The sequence below is a fragment of the Amblyomma americanum genome, chromosome 4 (genome assembly GCF_052857255.1).
Source record: "Amblyomma americanum isolate KBUSLIRL-KWMA chromosome 4, ASM5285725v1, whole genome shotgun sequence".
NCBI lineage: Eukaryota > Metazoa > Arthropoda > Arachnida > Ixodida > Ixodidae > Amblyomma > Amblyomma americanum.
Window position 1 is genome coordinate 195,210,618 of NC_135500.1, and position 23,869 is coordinate 195,234,486.

The 23,869-nt window shown below is 45.6% G+C and overlaps 2 protein-coding genes across 7 annotated transcripts in view; both read left to right on the plus strand.

The window, feature by feature from the left end:
- Positions 1-15,450, plus strand: part of LOC144128958 (proton channel OtopLc-like) — a 45,246-nt gene extending 29,796 nt beyond the window's left edge. For 2 of the 6 annotated variants that reach the window (XM_077662792.1, XM_077662794.1), the window contains 6 exons: positions 418-674; positions 4,840-4,954; positions 9,767-10,064; positions 11,592-11,758; positions 13,051-13,204; positions 14,056-15,450. In XM_077662792.1, the coding sequence (XP_077518918.1) occupies positions 418-674; positions 4,840-4,954; positions 9,767-10,064; positions 11,592-11,758; positions 13,051-13,204; positions 14,056-14,960 (1,896 nt within the window). In that variant the 3' untranslated portion in view covers positions 14,961-15,450. Of the gene's footprint in view, positions 1-414; positions 675-4,839; positions 4,955-9,766; positions 10,065-11,591; positions 11,759-13,050; positions 13,205-14,055 lie in introns of all 6 variants that reach the window. The other 4 variants (XM_077662790.1, XM_077662791.1, XM_077662795.1 and 1 more) reach the window with 2 other exon arrangements.
- Positions 15,451-21,619: 6,169 nt separating this feature from the next.
- LOC144128960 (BBSome complex member BBS7-like) overlaps positions 21,620-23,869 on the plus strand; it is a 28,637-nt gene continuing 26,387 nt past the window's right edge. Inside the window, exons 1-2 of the mRNA XM_077662796.1 lie at positions 21,620-21,853; positions 23,413-23,599. Coding sequence (XP_077518922.1) covers positions 21,852-21,853; positions 23,413-23,599 — 189 coding nt within the window. The 5' untranslated portion in view covers positions 21,620-21,851. The remainder of the gene's footprint in view (positions 21,854-23,412; positions 23,600-23,869) is intronic.

Sequence of the window (23,869 nt, forward strand, 5' to 3'; positions counted from 1 at the left end):
TAACATTGATTTAGGTGTAAGCTGGAATGCACCAGTGGACTATTGCGTTAACACTTCTCCCTTCGCTAGCTTCTATAGGCATCAGTGTGGAACACGCCTTCTCCTGGAATTTTCCTGGTTTCGATGCTTACTGCAGGTTACGATGGTTACTGCAAGAGTTCTCTAAGACCCAAAATTTGGCTGCAATAGGGATATGTGATGATGTTAAACCTACAAAGCTCTAAAGAACGTCGACAGGACGCAACAGATCGATGTTTACGTAGTTAAAATTTAGCAACTGCAGACGCACGAGCATTGCTTGTGGTATTGGGGTGGCATCTGCCGCTGTACCTCACGATGTTGAGGGTCTGCGCCTCCTCATCTACAGCATCCGCCATACTCACCGCCATTTTGTGCGCGACTTTGTTGGCGCAGCAGTCGGGCTCCCCGACGACCGGCAACATGGCGGAATCGCTGCCCGACATGCGGTCCCGGATCGGCTCCGAGAGCCCCACGGCCGACGACAAGTGCAACGGGAACATCTACACCATCACGCAGCCCACGTCGAGCGGCCGCAGCTCGCCGACCAACATGAGCTTCCGCATGCGCAACCTGCAGCCGGACAGCGTCTCCAGCAACCACGTCAGACCGCCGTCCACTGAGGAGAGCATCGAGTCCAACGGGTCCGCGATCAGGTGAGGACACAGGCCGGGCCCTCGTTTCAAGCCTCCGGATGCGTCGAAGACGATGCCGCTAGCTGTAGAGACTTGAGGTCGTTCCTTCGGAAGAAAAGTATTGTGGTTTATGGTTTACGGGAGTTTAACGTCCCAAAGCGACTCGGGCTATGAGGGACGCCGTAGTGAAGGGCTCCGGATAATTTCGACCACCTGGGGTTCTTTAACGTGCACCGACATCCCACAATACACGGGCCTCTAGAATTTCGCCTCCATCGAAATGCGACCGCCGTGGTCATGGGATAGAACTCATGTCCTTCAGGTCAGCCTCCGAGCACCATAACCACTGAGCCACCGCGGCGGCCCCTTTCTGGGTAAGGGTGCAGTACAGGAGGAGGAGATAAAGCCTAACCTCCTAACTGCGTGATCATCATGCCATTGCAAGACCTCTCCACATCTTCCTGTGTGTTGGCTTAATCAAACAAATTTTTGTACCTTGATCACAGAAGTGCCCTTTACTTGGGCCTTGCGATCATTACAATGCATTTGTTGGCCCCTTTCCAGATTCCTGGGCTATGCGTTGGTAGTCCTAATCGAACTCCCTCCTTTCTTTGATTCATTTTAGTCGAAAATTCAAGCCGGCTTGGTGTGGGGGTGTAATTTTCGCATTCTCGTTATTTTCGGCAACAAAACACAACGCAAAAGTTCAAGCCCCACCACAGGGACTGCTAATATTTAGACTCCGAGTATCTTTTAGGCATTACAGGGCAAAGATAACGAAAATGTCTTAATTTGGCAGGGAGGGAGGGTGGGAGAGGGAGGAGGGGGGGAGGGAGGGAGAGAGTTAAGCCCTACCCGCGACAGCAGCCCAATCAGTGCCCAGGAGCTCAATTGAGTTAGAGCGACAATAGCATGCGATAGAAAAGCCGCATTGTTCTGCCAAAGAAAAAAAGAGAAACAGTGAAAAGCGAACGCGGGTGTCACGGGGGTTTTCCTTTCTAATTTGAACTACGCAAATTTATCGCCTCACTTTCACCGACTCGAGATTTCGCATATCAAACGATCTCTATTTTTCTTTTGTCTCCTCACTTCCCAAAGCACAATTCTGGGTCAGGTCGCGTTAGGTATCCAGTCGTGCTGGTCCAAACTTAGACTTTAGACATGTTAGAATTTCAAAATTTTAGACTTTTAGACATGTTAGAATTTCAGAAGCGGCCTTCGCGCAGCCGTGCAGATGCCTTTTTTTTTATTCTTTCTTTTCTAGCGAGAAGCGTGCCATCATTGCTTTTTTTTCAACCTAAGCAAATTTAATACAATTTTCTTTGCCAAAATTGTCTTCTTTGCTGAACTGAAACAAAAGTGTCGAGTGAGGTTCCAGGTTTAAAACAGACGCAATTTGTTATAAATTATATCTCTTACAAAAATTTCTTTAGTCTATAGACTTTCCTTAGACTTCTGTCTATAAAGTCTTCAGGTTCTATATAGACAAACCCCAGAGAACAGTCCTATCGGCAATACAAATCATATAGACACTCTATAGACAATCTATAGATTTATGGCCATGCACTTTTAGTAAACTTTTGTCTATAGACAGTCTATAGACTATGAATAGACAAAAGTAAATATCTATAGGAAGGAAATAGAGTCTGTAAGAAGGCTATAGACCATTTTTGTAAGGTTGGCCGGCCATCATTTTTTTCCCTGATCGGCCATGTCGAGTGGCTGTTTTCTTCTGGCTGCAAAAGAAAGGGATTAGATTCTAGAGAAGCTTTAAATTTTTATTTCTCATGATAGCCTGAGTGACTTTGCGTCATAAAACATAACGTAAAATTTTGTTTCCACAGCACCAATCTTGTCTCAGGCAAACTGTAGTGAAATAAATAATGAAGGCTTCATTCCATTCGCATGCACAACCCCTAACGTATAGTTGCCTTTTATAAACTGGATCAGCAACATTTCCCGGCCGTTATTTCGTGTCAGTAGGGGGTGAAGAAATGAGCTTGACCTCACTGTAGATGGCTTGGAAAAATGTCAATCAGCTTCTTTGCAGCCATTAAGTACCATGGCGTATACACAAGACAGTAAGCTTTAGGGACAAGACAGCAGCGTTTAGGTAATGCACATTAGTACCACCAGTACCAGCGGTATTCGAAAGCTGCGTCTCCTTTATCGACATCTGATCAAACGGTCAGACCGAAATCGCACGCTCGCCTCCTGAGAAAGATGAACCATAGTCAGCTCACCCGTTGATTAGCGTTACCATGCGCGCAGCGCACTGTGTTTTCTGCCTGCATGCAGTCTCACGGAAGGACTCTGAAAACCAGTCGTCGGCACTGGTTCGATCTGAGGTTTGAAAGGAACGCGTTCTGTAAGTCCCGGCGGGCAACACCATACGAAGACGACAACAAAAAAAAGTAATAACTGACGCAGAGGGCCAGCGTGCACATTCCCTATACATTGCCCCCCCTTTCGGCTTATCTCCTCTGTCTAGCCGCCCGATTACTATAGGTGCCTCAACATTAACTCTCGGTCCTTCAAATGAGAAGTTCTATCAATACTTACGTCAGACGCCTCAACGTGGGGCATGGCGAGTTCAGGGTTCATGCGATAATAAGGAAGAGATCAGTGCCCGAGCAAAAGAAGGCGCAAGTGGGCGCGAGCTGTCGAAAGAAAGTGGGTCATGACGCGCGAAGCTGGAAGTTTTTCGCTACCTTTCCGTTCTGAGTCCACGTGGTCTAAAACAGCGGATCGCCGGGGGGGTCGCCCTCGGCACCGACGACGATAAAGTGCGCCGAGCATTCACTCGTTTTAGCGCTTCCCCGGAGACTTCATTAAGAGCGGCTCTGCATCGAGAAGCGCTCTCTCCCCCTCTCGTTCTTCGCTCTTGTGTCAGACCGCTGCTTTTATATCTTTCTGGGCAAGTCGCCGATCTCTGACTATCGCTCTCGCAAAGAGCGTACGAAGAAAATTCTCAAATTAGCGGCACTTTAACAAAAATAAGTCAAACAAGAACGTGTCCGACTGATAACGCCCTATTTCGCGACAAGATGCACGTAGTACGTTTTTGAGGCGCAGCAGCATCCGCATTTTCCAGGCATTCACTCCAGCTCGTTCGTTCTGTTGTTTCTGCCCTATTGGAATCAAACAATAGCACAGTTCGTTTTATCTGGGTTGAATGCTCTGCCCTGTGTATTTGTGATGCATTCAGACACACCTCTTACGTTTTGGCCTTTCTGCGTTCAAAGATTGGGCACTGCGTTAAGTAGCTGCGTCAAAGGTGACGCTGACGACACTCGTTCCGGCACCCTCCAGGATTCAGCGCTAGCGGCAGTACTGTTGGTGGTGGTAATACTGATAGCGACAACAATGACTCTGATGATGATGATGAACTCGTACACATGCTGCAGGCACTGAGAGTGACCTTGGTAACCCATGCAACTCCTAGAGGTATTCATTCTGATGTTAAATTTACTGGACAGGAGTCACAGGCGTCATTTTCACCTCTCATCATAGCCAGAACTTCGGGACGACCGCATTTTTCAACGGGTGGTTGTTTATGAGCGCACTTTCTTCATGTATCGTAAGGTTTCACTATAACAATCAGTATATCCACAGATTTCTCCTAGGCAGGCTTGCATTTTTTTTGCTACTAAAGTTTTTGCTATCGTCAAGAACGTTTCTCATCGGTTTTCCGTGACAGACTTAAATACTCTATGAAAGTGATGGACGAACTTTAAAAGAAAGATCTCGCTACCATAAAAGTAAGTTATAATATTCAACTGTTGCATCACAACTAAAATTCCTGTTCAAGAATAGTAGACTTGATTCCGGTCAATAAAAAAGAAAAAAACGCAAACGTATTCTAATTACTCGAGTGAGCTGCAAAATACTTTTTCTGCTTATCTTTTAACGTAATGAGTGCCACTATTAATCATTAAAAAAATGTATGGACCCATACGGAAGCAGAGGGCTTCGCAGGGTAAAGAATGTCGCAGGTTAAAAAAAACGGAGTTTTTCTGTTGTTATGTTTTAGCATTCTGTAATCCACTTGGCTCGCAGCGCTGCAGTCGATGGTGATGAGCCAGTTAAAGATACGTTTTTCGATTGCAATTTTCAGTGACGTAGGCAAAGCTTTTGTGAGGTGCCGGACCTCACCCGTTTCTGTTTACAACTTCTGCTGACGCAGACGAAACTTGACGACAATGCTGAGTCTCATCTACGCCATATTCATCGTGACGCTGGGATGCATCTTCACATCAACCTACCACGGCCACTTGTTCTCAATGAAGGAGTATGACGAGGTAAGTTTCGCTGCCGTATCGATCAAGCTACAACGCAGTGTTGAGAGCCGCTCACCACTTGCCGCCTAGATCTACGGAACACACTCTACTTGTTTGGCGAGTTTGAAAATACTGGTTTCATAATGCTTGCATCATTACTCGCTTTGTGCAAAAAAAGAAAGGAAGATAATTTGTTGCAATACGTTTGCAAATTGGTCTTATGGTGGTGTTGGGCGCAGTGGTGCAACGTAGGTTGATTTAATTGGTCTCAATTGTTCACTCTTGCAGTGCATAAAGGGAATGTGTGTTTGGATCAGAAGAAAGATGAAAGGGATGACAAAGAGCGTGTATATATGTGGATGTAGAGCCCTGATACTTTGTTCAAATCAGTGTGTGGATGTCAGAGGCGTCGGTAAGGCAGGCACTGAGACGTCCAACTATGGGGGATGAACTTAGTAGGATCTAAAACTGGGTGAGTTGGTGAACATTTAGCATTTTGAACAGCGCGAAGAAACAAGAACTAAGCAAGAAACACGCATACATACACATTTATTGCCGTTTAGGCCACAAAGTATGAAACAACTTGGAAGCAAGGAAAATGGTCACAACGTTGCTTCTGTCAGTGCTGCAAGACGCAGAACAAGGTTACTATCTTACCTTCGGAAGTAAACGTTCGTATTTTTCTTATGTTCCTCCTATCTTATGAACTCTATATTACTTTGGCAAGTTGTTAAGGCGATAGCCTTTAATGGCTCATACTCACGTCCGTCTGTTACATTTTAGGTCACGTGGCCACGCTCGTGCCACCTGCTCTTCTCCTCTGTCGCGAAATGAATTCAAGCGCGGCAAATTCAAATCAGTGCAATGAGTCGCAAACGGCTTCGCCTTCCCGCATTTAAGAGCTATCAAGTGCCTTCAACGCATTTTTGTCATAATAATAATAATACTAGTAGGAATAAGAATAAGAAGAGTGCAAATGTTATTTATTTAATGTAGCACTTAATACAACCATGGCTAGTAATATAGACCAAGATGAAAGGCGAACGAGAAGATAACTGCTACCAAACTGACTTTTCCTCATCGTCAAAACAGAGCCGGTGTCTCTGCTGGCTCAGCTCCTGATTTTCTGCTCATTCGGATATCTCATTGCACTACTCTTATGCTCCATCACTGCAGCACCTCACCTCCTTTTTAGCAAAAAAAAAAGCGAGATGAAAAAAATGATGGGTGGTGCAACGGTGTATCAGCATAACCACATGGCAGGAACAGAGCCAGCAAAACGAGCGGAGTTGCGAATAGGCGGGCAGCTTATTTTTAGGCGCGCATGCAGAAAGCGTACAGAGATGAAATGTGCTTTCACGTTGTGAGGTGACATTCTTGGCCTCCCCAGAAGCACCAGTTGAGGATCTTTATGCACTTTCTATCGCCTGTGGATTCATAGAATACGCTGGTATATAGCTGCACGGGCAGTCTTACATTTCACCACTCCTCGAAAAAGAGGCCGCGTTTTAACATGAGGTGTACCGGATTGTATGATCGCGCGTTCAGCATACACCTTTGACGGTCAATTGAGCAAGAACGGAGGAGTCATCGTAGATATCTCGTTTTTGAGAAACGACACCGAAACTGGTTGAGATAATGGCATTCACACTGTTTTTATATTCCCTTCACGGTTGCTGCAAGCGTATATAAGCGCCAGGCGACAGCCGTCCAACTCGCACCTTGCACAGCACATATCGCAACACCTGACGATAAGCTGAAAGCGAACAAGTCAGCATCATGTGTTGTATAGGCTGATATTGGCACTACGGTACGAGCAAAGAAAAAAAAACAGAATTCAGAATCGCAGAAGTAATCGCTACTTACGGTCTCTGGGTCCTTGGATTGCCTGGAAAATCAGTATCGCTCTAGAGTCCCATCCACTTGTGTATACTATTGTTCGCTCAAACACCGTGCTGGGTAAGTATCTTCTGTAGCTGTGCATTCGGGGAGATAAATCCCGGTGACGTCTATAAGCGCAGTAGGTCAGTCTTATCGTCATGAGCGCGAAACGGATGTCGAATCACGGCCGCTATCACACAAAACAAAGTTTACGGAGATTTGCATCCTGGACGTCTATCGACAGCGCTGATTTTCTGCGGAATACTGTCTTTGTTGTGACGAAAACTGATGCCTCCTCCCACTACGACACACACCTCGACCGCTTCTATTCTTTATCTCATCACGCCACTGTTGCTACTGACGCCACAGAGTCGAAAGGTTTTAGTTCTCTCGCTGAAGAATAGTAACATGAGCACATGACGCCCTACGTATGCAAGGCGTCTAGAATAGGTCAAATTGCAGATCAAAAACAATGTAATGATGCAAAGTTCATACCTAGCAATTCGTGAATGTAACGAAGATGAGGAGAAGACTATTCTTAATTAGATATTGGCTTAATTAAAGGAATAATAAATTCGAACTTCAGACGGCTACAACACAACGCTCCTCCAAGCACAGCAAATAAAAAAATAGACAACAAAATACAACGAATTGAAATAACACGCTGTTTAACGCCAAAGCAAGCTGCCTGTATATTGAGCACTGTTTTTTGCAAGCCCCGTGCTAAGTAAATTGTCCAGGCTGAGGTTGCCACTAGTTTTCATGCAGCACACAGATGCGAGTTTGGATACGACTCAGCGAATGTGATGTGCCACTTTTTTTGCAGCACGATAATAGCGCCGTTTGAATACAAAGCGAAGTTGCCTAACACTATAGGGAAATATATAGATGCGTTTTATAAGCACACGTTTTCCTTATTCGAAGCTGAATCTGCTATCTCGATGTGTACGGCATATGTTATGAACGAATAATATTTTGAAATAAATATCGGCGTTTAATACACAACATCAGCGGTGTGTCTTGTAGAACATGACTCGTTTTATAAATAGCTTGGCCATAGTTCTAGACTTCGATCGTAAACGAGAGGAGCGATTTTTCTTTTTTTTTTTTGGTGCATGTTTCGCCTGTGAAGAAAGCTGAATTGCGTGAGGCAAAATTATCACGGTGAAGAAATGGAACGAGCATATTGTCACATGACGGTGGCGCAAGTCCCAAAGCAAAAAGACAGCCGCAGGCTTTCAAATCAACTTGCTTATATACTGGGCGAACCTGTGCCCTCAGATGAATTGACCTCGGCGCGGCGATAGTAGCAGGTGTTCCCGGCAGTAGTCGAAGAACAAGATAACCACCTCTGTGTGTCGTGCTGAATTTTAAGTTGAAAAAGAACTGGCGCGGAAAACATCTACGGCAGTCTAGAACGTCGTAGAAGTAGTGTCACGTGGCTGCCTTGTTGCCAGAAAAATCTAGTCACGTTACCAAGTGGTAAGTGCGCGTGCCGGCGGCCTATAGAACATGAAAAAATATCACTAAGCTTCGCGCAATTGCCTCTCTTAAGTAAAAATCAGCCCGATGCTGAAATTGGAAAGGAATGCAGGGAAAATAAAAACTGAAAATGGAAACACGAGCGTCCGTTAGCTCTCGTAACAAGGCTTTAGGTGCACGACATGCAGAACTTCAGAGCCCGCCAGGCGTCGCACGGGCGCTCACGCTCCGTAGTAAACGGCTTCATAAATCGAGTTCTCAAAGTCGACGAAGGAATTAGCACGGGTAGAAGTAGCGACACAAAAGTTTTTCACTCAGTCCGTGACGGCGAATGTTGATGTAGCAACTGAAAGAATAATGAACAGGAAAGGGTACGGGCCTGTCGACTAGCTCCAGCTGAGCCGCAGCATGTGCCGCGTGCAAAGAGAGATGAGTTGAAAAAAAAAAATACGAGAGAAAAGATGGGAATGGGCGTCCAAACCCAGATTTGTCACTTGGCTTGTATTCCGTATCGCGTCTTCGCAAACTGCTGCATCTGAAGGTCTGCAGCATCTGCAGCATCTGAAGGGCGCTGAAGGTAGACGACGTCGGGGTTGTCTACGTCGGTGACGTTTGTCAGCATGGCGTAGACTGGGATCATAGCATCCCTACCGTGGACGAGACTAAACGGTGTCATTTGCGCGGTCTCTAGCACGCAGGTGTAAAAGCGTTATTTACAAAGCGTTGCAGGAATTATGTGTGTTAATATTCACTTCGTCATAATCGCAGCCGTCATATTACAAGTTGACTGGCTTGTTCTGAAAATACTGATGCTGCCAGATTAGTACGCCCTGTTTATGTTCCTCGGAGTAACGGTAGGCTATTCAAGAGGCGTTCTCATTAAGCTGCCAACACAGTTAGCAAAGGTGTGGCGAGGGTGTGCATGTGATCGTGGCAGCTGTTTTCGCTCAATAGAGTCAGTATGGTAGGTCTACGGATTATGGTATAGAGTCCCGACTGAGGCGCCATCGCTCGACTGCTATTTCTACTGCCACAAAATTGCCTTATTTCTTCATTTAAAAAAAAATAGAATTATGAACAGTCATGATTGTGGTAAGGATGACCGGTAGCTTAGCTTCTGGACGATCGTGACTATGCTCCTTTAAAATATTTTTAAAAGGATATCACAGAATTAGACACAACGAACCGCAAACGCGCCTGTCCATACTCGCTGAACCCATCTTTCAGTGTATAGGCCATCCATCACTCCTAATCTGCTAGAAAATACCACGATAGGTGCGAGACAGCCACCAGAGCTTAGGTGTGGCCCTGTTACAAATAATGGAGGCAGAGCAAAAAAGTTGGCTGCATGGTTTGCGAAAGTGTGCAGATGTAACACGCGCTAACGAGCAGCGCTAGAGATTGCTTTGACGGGTTGTTAACGAAGACGGACAAATAGACAAGCGAACGCACCTGGCGCGCGTCACGCAGGTGTTCGGCTGCGTGGTGTGCGTGATTGGCATCGCGTGGCTGGTGGTGCTGCACGCGGACCTGACGCGCTACAAGCTGCACATCCTGGCGCGCATCAAGAAGAAGCTGAAGGAGTACGAGGACCTGGCCGACCGGTTCTCCTTCACCACCGAGTGCGTCATCAACGAGCAGTACCCGTGGGCGGCCGAGGAGTCGGGCAAGGACGAGCCGGACGACGAGGAGCACCCCGTGCTGCCGCACTACCGCTTCCTCAAGGGGAGGCACTCGGGCAGCTTCTTCCTCAAGACTGGCATGGCCGGTGAGTTAGGTCCCCCTGTCCCTCTTCCTCTGGCATTTGAGGGCGCGACGGCCGCTCATCCTTGCAAAATATTTTAGACGGTCTATAGAATGTCATAGACTTTTGCCTATAAAGTCTATAGACTTTCTGTATACAATCCCTAGAGAACAGTCTATAGGCAAAACAAATTCTTTAGACAGTCTATAGACAATCTAATTTGATAGCCATACTATTTTAGTAGACTTTTGTCTATGTACAGTCTATAGAATATCAATAGGCAAAAATAAATATCTATAAGAAGGCAATAAAGTCTATAAGAAGTCTATAGACTGTCTATAGACCACTTTTGTCAAGCCAGTAGCCAATTCCAGTCAGTGCTGGCACCACTTGTCGCTTTCTAGCACATTTTGGTTTTTTTTTTGGGGGGGGGGGGGGATGCCAGGTTGTCTCTTTTGTATCCCTAGGGTTCGATGTCATTTTTCTTGGTGACTATTTAATGTAGAAGTCCCAAACGTGCTTAATTTTAACGCCATAACGTTAAGGCTTTCCTTCCGTAGAAAATACGGCGTCGGCGTTGTGAGCGAAAAAGCAGGTGGTCCATCTGCCACCCAGGTGACGTGACCTTGTAACGTCATCACAACCTGCCTATCGTGGCAGGTGGCAACCTGCCCATCGGATTGTGAGCAAACTGCCCACCGCGGCAGCTGGCAGTTATACAAATAATTGGGCGCGAGAGGTTGCTCGGGGAGAGCAACCTGGGTCTCACAAGCACCACCGGTGGCTGCGTTTGAAACAGCCACCTGCCGGGACAGTGGTGCATCTCTCAACTGCAGCACCACTGCGCCAGGAGGTGTATGAGGACTCCCAGGGATCTATGGATGTAGAGAATGACCACGCCTGCAAAGAGTTATTTTGATGTGGTTTTTTTCTGTTAAACAATATCAAGCTCACTCCAGATGCTAGCTTTGGCGTCTGAAATGTTCTATTCTGCTAATGTGCAGATGACTGATTCAAGCTCTATTTATTTCCTTTCAGTTTCATGCCATCGTGCATGCCACAATGACATTAAATCCATCCGCAACTCCGTTGCTTTGAAATGAAAAGAAGTTTATTTATCCCTAAGAATTAAAAAGCACAAGCCAGCTCTTACCGAGATTTCTTTAAGGAGTCCGCATAAAATCTACTAAGAGTCAATGCACTGTCTTTTTTGTAAGCGAACATCTAATAAAATGTCGTTTATTGGGGCATATACTACACCACTGTAATCCTTAGCATGAGAGAACTAGTTCTTTTATAAAATACGTCTTCAAATTAAAGTGTTGACTCAGCATGTCCGCTAGCGTCCCAGCCACATTAGCAAAACCAAAACGCCACGGGCTGAAGATATGTAGTGTCACTCTTTCCTTTTTTTTGCTGTTGCTGCATGTAACAAACGGCACTTGTTTTCCATAATGTCATAGATTTTATTCATTGTGCTTTCTGAAACAAATTTTTAACCCAAAACGCATGCATGAAGGCTACAAGGCTGTTCCCACTGTATTCTTGCAGTCTTTTGCTCAGGACACATCATCCACGAAGGGCTAATGCTCTCAAAACACGTCATTGACTGGAACCGCGATCCCGAGAATTGTAGAGACATCTTGAGCGTCCTTCTCCACTCCCTGAGACCTGTCTACTCATTCTATCAGCTGTTCATGATCTTCAAGTATTCAAACGTGAGTACCTCATGCGTGTGTATATGCGCTTCGTTTTTGACTTGACCATGCTTGAACCCTTTAATGCTCAGATAGTGAAAAGATGGGGTAAAAGTTATGAACTTTGAAAGTTACATTAATGCTGGCCCCTAAACTGCAAAAAGATAACTAGTACAGTTGTTAAAAAATATATGATGGCTACGCTACTAACATTAGTAAACTGACATAACTTCTGACCGTTTGTGAGAAATAAAACCGGGTGCACATACTCGACACACAATAAATAATTAGAACATTTCAAGATCATTAGATTGATTGCCGATGCAGCAATACGTTGGTTGAAATTTCAGGCTGTTCTTCAAGAAGGGTTTGCTTTTGGCAGTGAGTGATTTTGTAGCAGGCCACCTGCACCTCTGGCAGTCGTCCTTATGGCTTCTCTCCAACAAATGTTGTCTAATGTGGTTTCTGCAGTACGACGAGGTTTGCACAGACTTTAATTATATAAACGAATACCTCACATGCGGGAGGTGCGGGGTTCGATCCCCAGTGCCGCCGGGTACCCACCGGTGGTACAGTGGGCACAGGCTTTCTCCTGGCCTGGTGCTCGACTTAGCTGGGGTGAAATGGTTGGGAAAATGGATCTTTGACCCAACCTTGAGTAAACGAAAATACCTTGTGCCATGGCGCTCTTTGGCCGCAGACGCCATTGCGCCATAAAAATTCACTATCATCACTATAAACGAATACTGCATCAATATTTATTGTGAACAAGGGACCCGTAGTGGTCCCGAAACGTCATATTTTAAAACCCATTTTTGGCGAATGTACGTTATATTCATCCACAATATTTATAATACGTATAGAACATGATAAACTGGTCATTGCAGGGTGAACTCCATAGTTATCTCAAAAATCGAAACACTCAAAAATCGAAAAGCGTATTTCTGCATCGAGGCTTTCTGCTTCAAGGAACGTTGCTCGGAACACAACTTTGTAGGTGTTCTCTAGGTATTGTTTGTTGATTTTTGGTTAGGATGACAAGTACGATTAACTATTGTCATCAGTAGAACAGGACGCTGCCATGATGCGTGAGCCTTACTGTAGTGATATATTTTGAATCCCTACGCACGTATGAGGCAAAGCTTTTCTAAGCTTCGTCTGTAGCTTTTCTTTTCCTCGTCTTAATCAAAATGTTCAAGCAAAAAATGTTAACAAGCATAAGACTAACCACCGCTTTACATAAAGCGAGCGTTTCGCATTAGTTTAATTAAGTGACAAGAGATGGCAACTACAGTTAATTTTATCCTCAACAGATTGTGATCAACAGGTTCAAAGAGGCGGCAAGGTTTGGTGTGATGCACCTAATTGCGACATCGCTTCACACTTGGTTTAGCACAATTGTCGACGACGCTTTGAGCAGCCACGGTCACCACCACGGCTCCGACCACCACGGCAACTCATCTAATGGTAAGGCGTTGGTTGGGTGCGGTACACGCTGAAACAGTCAAGGCAGTAACAATTTTTCGGGCGGTAGTTCGGCCGCCGTTCATAAATATAACTCGGCATTATCAGCTCATGGTAGAATGTACTTAGGAGCAATTAATGACGTATTATTTTAGCTGGAGAGCCCCAACTACCGTATTATGAAATGTAGCCTCAAGATGCGCAAACAACCTTCGGCTTTCACCTCACGTTATACCGACTTGCAAAAAGAAAGTTCACAAAGCGCTATTGACCAGTCATAATGTCTAGTAGCCCCAAGTGGTCTCTGGGGGCAACTGAACGTGTCTCTCCAGGTGACCACTGCCCTAACTGAGGCCTTCAAATTTGAAACCATGGTTGGAGGCACGCATTTTTTCTTCACTGACATGCAGGAGCAGATGTTAATCACTAAGGTTTTGTTTAGCGGCATGTTTATTGTAGTCTTGAATAGGCATACCGGCTATAACTATGCATACAATGCAGAATAGTACGCTTACTTCGAGCAGTTGTTACGACAGTGTAAATGCTGACATAACTTTTACATCGCTTTCCAGTGCTGCATGAAGAAATGCTAAAACACGTTGCCTTTTGTTAGTTGTTGGCAGTTATTCAAAATGATGTAGTATTTTGTAACTGCAATGTACTCGATATTATGTACCCGTTTTTCTCTATTGATTTTGAAAAAGAGCGGGCTCACTGCACAATCAATTTGCCCGTGAGTTGGCCTATACATAGCTGCGCAGTCAGAGATGCATGATGCCTCTACTTTGAGCACACTTTCCACTGATATCGTCGGGCAGGTTAGATCAGACTTAACTGATTGTTTCTACGCGCAGCCACCGACCACCACAAACCTACCGAGGGCTGCTCGGGACCATACAGCCCGACGTTCAGCTCGGCTGCCTACCTGTACCCATGCACCATCGAGTTCAACATCATCCTGGCGGGCGTCTGGTTCATCGTGTGGCAGAACATCGGCAACGTGCACCTTCATTCCAAGTCGCACCATCTGGAGCAGAAGATCGACGGGCCGGAGGGTAACCACGAGATCACCTACGAGAGCAACGTAGTCATCAGCGCCGACTGCCATGCGGCCAACAAGGGGCTGTTCTCCGGCATCCTCGTCCTGCTCACGTCCATCATCACCGTCATCATCTTCTTCGTGGTTCTTCAGGGGGAAAACTTCAAACTCGTGGGGGGAACCATCTACAACTGCCAGGAGGGCATCCTCACCACGCTGGGACTCCTCGCAAGCATCGTGGCCTACTACAAGGTCGTCCAGCTGGACCAGAACGCTCACCCGGTGACGTTCCTGGACAACTTTCTGCTGTTCATTCCGCTACCGTTCTTCTTCATACACGCCATCCTCTGCATCATGGCCGAACTGCACCTCTCGGACACCTTCCGGATCGTGCTTCGAGTCGTCTCGCTGCTCCAGATCATCATCCAGACGCCCGTGCTGGTTGACGGACTCCGCAGGTGCAGCAACTCGCACGTGCTGCGGTACCGCAAGCCCGGTCGCGAGATCATCACGTTCCTGCTCATATTGAACGTCACGCAGTGGGTCGTGTTCACGGTGCAGCAGAAGCACATCGACGACCTCATCGCCGCCAAGGTGGTCTACGGAAATCTCTGGTCCTTCATTGGTCACGCCACGATTCCACTCATGCTGTTCTACCGGTTTCACTCGGCTGTCTGCCTCGCGGACATCTGGCAAGCGGCATACCACAAGGGCGAGTGAGAGCGGACGGTCGTTGGAAATGAATGCGACACTTAACTTCTGTCGTCGTGCTTTGATGGCAACGATCAGGAGGACTGTACAGAAAGACCCCGGGTGAAACCAGGGCAAAGATGGTGCACGCCAGATCCACCGCTCGTGTCGTTTCATCTGCACAGCCATGGCGAACACCCCCAGCGGCAGTTGGTTGCGTTAAAGTGCAACCTTACGAGCCGCCGCACGTAGTTTTTTATAGGACACTCCCATCACCTCTGTCAAAGGACAAGATTATTTGGGACTCGCGGTGCATTTTACTTCATGCGCTCCGTCGTGACTTTCCCCCTTTTGGTGTTTTAACATGCTGAGCTCAGGACATTAACGGATCATCCTGCCGTACAACGTACCACTGGTGAACGCATGCGAAGGCTTGATTGCAACGTGACTTGTGGTAAAAAGTGCAATAAAGACAAGCCTCTTAAATGCGGCTATTTTCTGCAAAAAAAATATATTGTCACTTTCCACCTTCTTTTTGAGACTTGCCGGATGCCGTGCACACTTCTTGGGATATATCAATTACGGTTAAGTTGTTTAAGTTGTTATAATTTCTACAACCTTCTTTCGGCGGCTCTTAACAGCAATCCTTTAAGTTCTCTTCAAACCATCCGTTGTATTACTGTCATATGCACCTAGCCATCATTTCATCTATAAGTTTCTTGGTTGAGTAGTAGCACACTTAACGATGTGGAAACACGCAGGCTAGTCGCGAAGTAAGCAGACTGTTTTTAAGTTTGGTGCTGCTTCGCTCGTTTCAAATGAATTTCATCATTTCTGTAAAGTCGTGAGAGAGACAAAGAAGCCTAAGCAAAAAGAGGCGGTTGTTATTTCGGCGAGGATCTTACGCAAGGAGCTGCTCCGCTGAATCGTATCTCAGCGTTCTTTTTCACGACTGGCTGCACCGCTCTGTATAGAAAGCAGCGTGTGCATAAAACATAATCGCGCGGTCTTGGTTCTTGTACTTGCACTGGACGCAGAGAGAAAAAGAGGCTGAAAACGCCGCTCGTTACAAACGCCTGTCAACCGTTCAACCGAGAGGAAAACGCTCTTTCAGTTGGCTGCTATAAACTCATTCAATTTTTTCGATGTCACTCGAAGCTTTCGCCCTTGCATGGTTGTCCATGTTATGTTTATTTAAAGCTTGATTTCGGAACACAGTGGATTTATCAGCAACCACCCAAAAGTAGCTCCCTAACAATGGAAATTGTGTTTCACTGCATGGGAATGAGCGCAGTGGTACAAGCGATTCTCTTCTTTCTACATTCCCCGCAGCTAAACACCCACTTAGACGAGAAGAGCTTGCTTCTCTCCTTTAAGAAGAAGATAACACATGACGTCTTTCCTGAAACCAGGAATCGGCTATCGCTAGTACCGATTTTAAAGCTTTAGTTTCGCATGCTTACATCATTCAAAATGCGCGGCCAACTCTGCTAGACCCCATAACCAATGGCCAATTCCAGGGTTAAAATGCTAAATAAAACGGAAATTCAGAGCTGGTGAAATACAAAATGAAAATGCCTAGTGTTTACGCTCTGCGGCATAGTGCGCTAAATACAGCGAATGTTCAAAATACAATTGCAATCTTGTAGATCATGACAGGACGGCGCGAAAAGAACAAGGACAAAAGAGGCACAAGAACACAACAGGACAGCTATGCACCAACTAGCACAAACTACTAGCACAAAAAGTACTTCTTGAACAATTGCAATGCTCGATAATGCGTTATTCCATTGCAGTCGCTGTGGACGATTGGTGCTATTGAATTTAAAAGTTTTCTTGTTATTTTTTATGATAAGTGAAGTATTCGACACATGCTATTCAGACATTTCGCCTAATTCCTCAGTAATTCATGCTTTTTAATTCCTGAATTCACCTTCAGCGCCGGCTCGAAGTGGACCCTAATGGTGGAAGCAAGAAGGAGTGGATTGTAAAGGCCCAAGACAATGGTCAGGAAATGGCCTTTAGATAGACACGGGATCGCAAGCGAGCCTTTTGCCATTTTCAGTCTATGGAAGGCTGTCATGCTGGAGAACTACACTCGACGAACAGAGTGCTGCGGGCGCATAATGGCAGTGTCACAAGGAGCTTTGGTACAGAGTCGGAAATTGTGTTTGAAACTAAATATGTTGACAGATTTGCCTGCCTGGTTGGGTTTGATGTCTTATAGTAAACTCTGACACATCTCCAACCAAAAACTTTAATTCAAACCCAACGTTTCCGAGCCGGCTCGGCTCCTTGTTCACAGGTAACTGGGGGCAGTAGTTATAGTTTATTATAAGCAAAATTGTGCTTGTCTGGAAATTTTCATACTGCAGTGAAACTTTTCATAGTGAAAAATGGTCGCACTGCGCATGTCAGCGGCACAGATGCACCGTCATGCACGCGCTTGATACATTTTTGTTTTCGGGTTATAGTCTCCAGAGTCTCAAAGGATCGCTTGTGTTCTGTGAAAAAAAAAAAATGCTTGTGTTTTCTAACTGTCGTACAACGTTAAATCCTAGCCCTCCAAAAGTGAGCCAGATATAAAATAATTATATCTAAATATATACTGAAATATATAAATAATAATTATACATAAACTCCTATAAACTTGAACTAATTGGTCTCCTAAATATGTAGTTACGTAGGCTTTGTCATTTCTCGCCAACCGTATAAGTTTGCTAACATTGAATGTTACCATTCTAATTCATTACCGGTTACTTCAGGCGTTCGACAAGGAAGCGTACAAGGCCCATTGCTATCTGATGTATATAAATGATATCTTTATTGTTTTAACTCAACCGGTTCAGATTAGACTGTTAGCCGATGAATCCATTTTGTTTAACGAAATCAACAGTCTTAGTGATCAAATTTTCCTTAACCCTAACCTCCAGAAAATTTACACAGTGGAACAGCAATTAAGATGCGCAAATTTATGCCGAAAAGAGAGTTTTTGTGAAAATTACTGACAAAAAAACTAGTGCATTCGTTTGCATAACCCTTTCATAGCATCTCCTTGTAAACGTTGATGAATATATATATATATATATTTCGATGTTACCGTATATAAAAATCTGAGCTGGAAACGTTATATTGGCAATATTTGCTCGCCCTTTTACAGAAAACTTGGTTTCCTTGGCCACAAAATAAAAACGCTTCCTTCCAGAATAAAACATTTAGCATACTACTGCAGCCGCATCAGACCATAAATAGAGTATGCTTGCACGCTCTGGGACCCTTACACTTGCAGACAGAATATTGAGGCCCTGTAGTCTATGCAGCAGAAAGCCGTACGCTTCATTCTTTTAGTGTATCGCACTACCGACTCTCCCTTCGTTTTGACAAAGGAATATGTCATTCCAACACTGCCAACACGAAAGAAAATTAAGTGACTAAACTTTCTATTTTTGCTTAAAAACTACAAGAACTACGAAATTTATTTCAGTCCTCAATCTTATATCACGCCTCTTATTACTCGAAAACCGCACATCATCACGCCCGGTCGCCAACTCCAAACGTCAAAATAAACGTTTTCAATACTCGTTTTTTCCACCCACAATTGAGCAATGGAACATGCTGCCATCGACTCTATTGACAAGTTGATTACTTTTTGCCTACAGTCAAGTTACCCATTGAGGTAAATTTTCTCATATTGCTGTTGAACATCACCCATTGTAATTAAGTTGTTATTTGTTTTTTAATAGCGTTAGCTCTTACTCATAACGTTTCGAGATTTCGTGGGGTCTGTTACCACCATGAGATCACAGCGTCATCTACGGCAGCAACTAGACAACAGTACATCTCGCATTGAGACCTGTAGAGCCATCTGCAATAGCATTGTAGAAGCGAACACCTGCAGTGTGCCATTGATGATGTAATGGTCCAATATGGTGGGTAGAGTGGAACTATGTGAGTATGACGTCAGGGGACGAAATGGCGGCATAATTTCAGTTTCTCGAATCCAATATGGCGGCCATTAAAATTGGCTGTGCCCTCCCAACCCTTTCCCATCCTTTTGCGTGTGCATCCTTTTTGCGTGGGCACCTCTTGCGTGTGCACCCAGGGCGTGCTGAACTTGTTTAACCCTATCATCGTATATTCGATCTCAAAACGGAGTCCGGTGATTCCTTTTGATTTTATTTTTTACATCGGCTTCTTCAACCGCAGGCTGGCTCTGACCTGATGACAGTTAAACAGTTTGAGCGCTGTATTGTTTGACTAAAGACAAGACCAGTAGCGAATGGTATGGTTCTGCTTTTATTCCTACCCGATGACCCGTGAGTGGTCGCTAGCGGGCTGTGCTCCTAATATTCTTCGAGAACTTTGCTAATACCCGAATAGGGCCGCTTATAAGCACCTTACGCATAAATTTTAATGGAAGGGGAATGTAAGAGTGCTCAAACCGCCCGCCACGGAAGGCGACAAATCGAAACGTGCCCGAACACGTCTGCCTAGCAACCGTTCCGCCCGTTGTGGCAACGACCAGCTTGCGGACGCTGTCGCCCGGCGTTCGGAAAAGCAGCTGACGAGTGATACGCTACTGCGCTTCAATGCAGAGTGGCGTAGTATATATTCGTTCGGAACGATATAGATCAGCATATTGAGATAACAAAGGCGGCTGTCGGAAAACGGTGGTACTTCATCATGGACTTGGAGCTTAACCGATCGGACTACATTCAAGTGAGTATGCAGTACCTTGCGCCTCACCTTCAGGGCTCCTGTATGTCACAAATATTTCAGAAAGTAATATCGGTGAGCGTGAGTCGCAAGTTTGCATTGCGTGCGTCGGAGGTAAACCAAAGTTCAGTAAAGGCTCGTGTCACTTGTATTGCAATGGCGCTCTCGTTGTTAAAAAACATCTACTCAGCCTGCAGCGCGCGTAAGGCATTCACTTTTCTTTAGCGGCAGTTAGAGCATGCAACAGCAGGACCAGACGCATAACGCATCGTGTCGTGGTTATCGCCTCACTCCGTGTGCTTCGTTTGTCAGTAGGGTTTTCTATATATGTCGCTCTCCCGGATAGCTATCGGTAATACCCGAACCACAAAACTTTTGTTCCACGCTGAAGGTTGACGGGACATCTCCTAAGACCACAAAGATCTTGCCAACGTCTTCAGAACAGAAAGGCTGCCAAAAGGTACGTCTCTGAAAATGTTTTCACATTGAGACGCTTGGAGTTTGTGAAACAAAGCCTCTCCAATCGCTGTGAAATTTTTTTTTCTGTAGGTTGTCGTTGGCAGTCAATCGGGCGTCGTACACTGCTTCGGTGCAAGCCGTGGCCAAGTCGAGGTACGCCGTGATAATCTGTTGTTGTAATGTCGGAAATATCTCAGCTTCACTAAGGTTCTTCACTCAGCTGAACTCACGTGATTAAGGTGCACTTGGACTAGCTGAGACTGAGACTCAGTTTGCATGATTACACGCGGTTGCTTTTCTGTTCGACTTGAACTAACCACGAACTTGTACTCACCCTGTGCTTTGGTCAGTCTTTGGTCGCAGTCGCCCAGAGCGCCAATAACACTGAGTGAGTTTCATTCGGTTTCGGTCAAGCTGTCCTCAAGATAGCTTTTTCCTCGCGCTTTCAGTGTCATATCCAGGGTGTTTTAGCTAAGACTTTGCACAATTTTGAAAGTCTTTTTGAGTTAGAAGAGCGCTTTATTAGGCATAGCATTGTAAGCGGTGTAGTACATCAGAATACAGCTAAGATGTGCTAACTAGCAGGTTGGTTAAGTATGATTTAATAGTTATCTTTTTAACCATTACTGTAAGGCTCCTTAATTATAGAGAGGCGTGTAGCCTACCGAAGGTAATATCAATATCAGTTTTTAGAATTTCGGAAATGTGGTTACCCTCGGTTACCCTCAGCGTTGCGTATTTCGGCGAGTTCCGTGCACTGGAGAGGTTGCTTTGGCTGCAAGCTTCTCGAAAGCGCATGTATTTTGGCGCAATGCAGCTAGAATTTGTTGGGCCACAGCGTGGAGGGTAACCGCGTTTTCGAAACTGTAAAAACTGATACGGATGTTGAGTTGAGTTGTTGCATGCTTCAGGTGGCATTAGCCTTGCTTGTTCTGCCGGCAATTGCTCCACCGTAGCGTCCCTTATATGTTAATAATGACATAAAACCTGTCGGATCTGTCGGATACGGATGTTACTTACGATGGGCTACACGCCTCTCAATAATCAAGGAGCCTAACAGTAATAGTTAAAAAGTTAACTATTCAATATTAGTTAAATATCCTGTTAGTACATCTTACCTGTATTCTGATGTACTGCACCGCTGATAATGCTATGATGAAAAAAGCGCTTTTCTAACTCAAAAAGCCTGTTTTTAAAAATTACCTTAGGTGAAGCACCCTGTATACACACCGTATGTGATGTGATACAAATAAATTTAATTCAAATCAGTATAGCCTACACTTACTTTACTAACTCATGTTCTGACAAAATTCGCTTTCAGCCTCTCACATTCACTCAGACTCGCTTTTTCACAGACTCAGACGGACCCAGGCTAGCTGGAATGATAAACTTAACTGAAAAAAAAAAACAGCAACAAACCTGTCTATCCGATAATTTATCGTTCAGCTTGTTTTTATCGTAGGCGGATCCCAATGCAGCCTTCTTTCAGATGTCGTAGTCAAGTGTGCATGCCAGCATGGTAATCTCACGTGGCGCCACCCTGTGTGGCGCCCACGCCTTCGCTGAGCCCAGACGGTGTTCAAGACGTTGCCGGGGAAGAGCGTGGGCTCCGTCCAGCTGGGCGGGGCCGTCGGCAGCGTCCAGGACAAGATCTTCGTCGCCGCGGGCAACGAGATCACGGGCTACACGCGCAAGGGAAAGCAGTTCCTCAAGTTCGACACAAACCTCACCGACACCATACGCTGCATGTGAGTGTTGTTGCACGCACTCCCATGGACGGTCCGCGGCCGTCTTGCCCTGCGCCCCTTGATGGAAGTGTAGTGTTTGCTTCTCGCAGCTTTGAACACGTGAACATACTTTCAGTAAATCACGATTACACCGACTCACCAAGGCACTAAGATCGAGGTTGCGACATAATAAAAACTGCTAATTACGATAGAACTACGTGAAAACGGTCATGTCTTCTAATGCACCGTAAAAGGCTGCCAGTCCATCGTCGGTTTCCTTGCTTTATTTCTTCTTTTTTATATTCGTGGAGGCTTCTTGGTCAGCTGCTTGCGTCGTCTGAACCAAACCAAGAATTCATGCGTCGCGGCTGAGGCTCGTTGAAGAGAGTGGAGGACGTTTTTCGTCGAATAATAGAACATCAATACACATTGATGCATTTTATTTTTATAAATGTTAAATGTTTTATGCTTTGTCTTATATATGTAGTTAATGTATAAAAATTACAGTATACAGAACCCGTTGTCAACCTGAAGGGCCTTTTTCTCAAGCGTGACTTCCGCAGATAATCGTCTGCTCTCTAGGTACCGGCGTATTCCACTTCACGCCTAGGCGTTTTTAGACGAATTCACGGATAGAGCGAGTGCTAGCGAGCCTGCATCGCGATAGCCAAACACGCACAGCAGATGAGCGGAGTCGTCTGAATTCTTGGGAGGACGTCAGACCAGGGCAGAGGTGTACTCCGCACTGTACGCAATCTTGTAATCACTCTCAACTTTACTCTCAACATACGTACTAAGGAAGCTAACAGTCAGCGAAGCCAAAGGCAAAGAAACCAAGGAAACCAAAAACTTGCTTTCGGTGACGGTTGGCTTTTTGATCCGTGTGTCATAATGAGCCCCACATTTACTGAACCTTGCGTGCTCACTTGTTGATAAACAATTGTTTCAATAAGTAAAAAGGTGACCTGTCATTAATTCGCGCCTCCAATCAGAATTCGCCTACACGGGCTGACTTCAAAGAAGGTCAGTAAGGGCTTAGCTTAGCACTGTACTCAGGTAATTAAGCTTGCTCGGTCTGAAGCTGGCCTCATCAATCACGTGCAATAGTTCAAGACTCGAAAGAAAAAAAATGCATTGCGTTTTAAGGTTATCGGTCCACATTTTTAACCAAGAGGCATCTCTGCCTTTGGCACACGCGAGGGACACATGTTTTTTTCTTTCAAGCGATGTTTATTGCCTCAGGGCACAAAGGTTATGAAATGAGAGATGAGTAAGATGCTTAAATAAATGAAAAAAACGTGGGTTGATCTAATGAAATCAAGTTGTGAACGATGATATGAACCCTGTGTCCAGGCAATATAGGAATCCGGATTGCCCGGTGAGAGACCCACCGCCGCCAGGTGCCGAATTTCTCGTCGGCTTCAGCGTCGGGCAAACCCACAACAGGTGGTAGATATCCTCCTCACAGTCTTAGAGCTTGCAGACTGGACACCCGGGGGGGACACATGTGTTCTCGTGGTTGGCACTTAACAGTGCGACAGCGATCTCAGAAGGAATTGTCTGCACTGTTTCTCGCCCAGGAGCGTGTGCGGCAACGACCTGGCCGTGTGTGGCGAGTACGTGTACAACCACTACTTCGAGTGCCAGGACAAAAACTACTTCCTGTCGAGCGGCCGCATCAACGATATGCTCCTGCTGCCTGTCGACAAGCTCAGGACCCTGGTGCCCGTGCTCGCCTGCCAGGACCGGCTGCTGAGGGTGCTAAAGGTGTGCAGGCACACTGGCCGGTTAACGTCACGCATTGCAGACCTCACTGTAAGCTGCAACGCGCGAGCTGTGGTCGGAACTCACTTCAAAAAGCAAAGTGCGCCGGGCGATGCCGGGTCGAGTACTGTGCACACACGTTGCACTTGCTGATGTTCCCACTGCTTTCAAGCATGCCAGCAGCGCCGAGGGGATTTAAAGACAAAAAAAAAAACGAAATATGGCACGAAGTGCTTTCTAAAACCCTTTATACATAAACAGACAGATAAATAC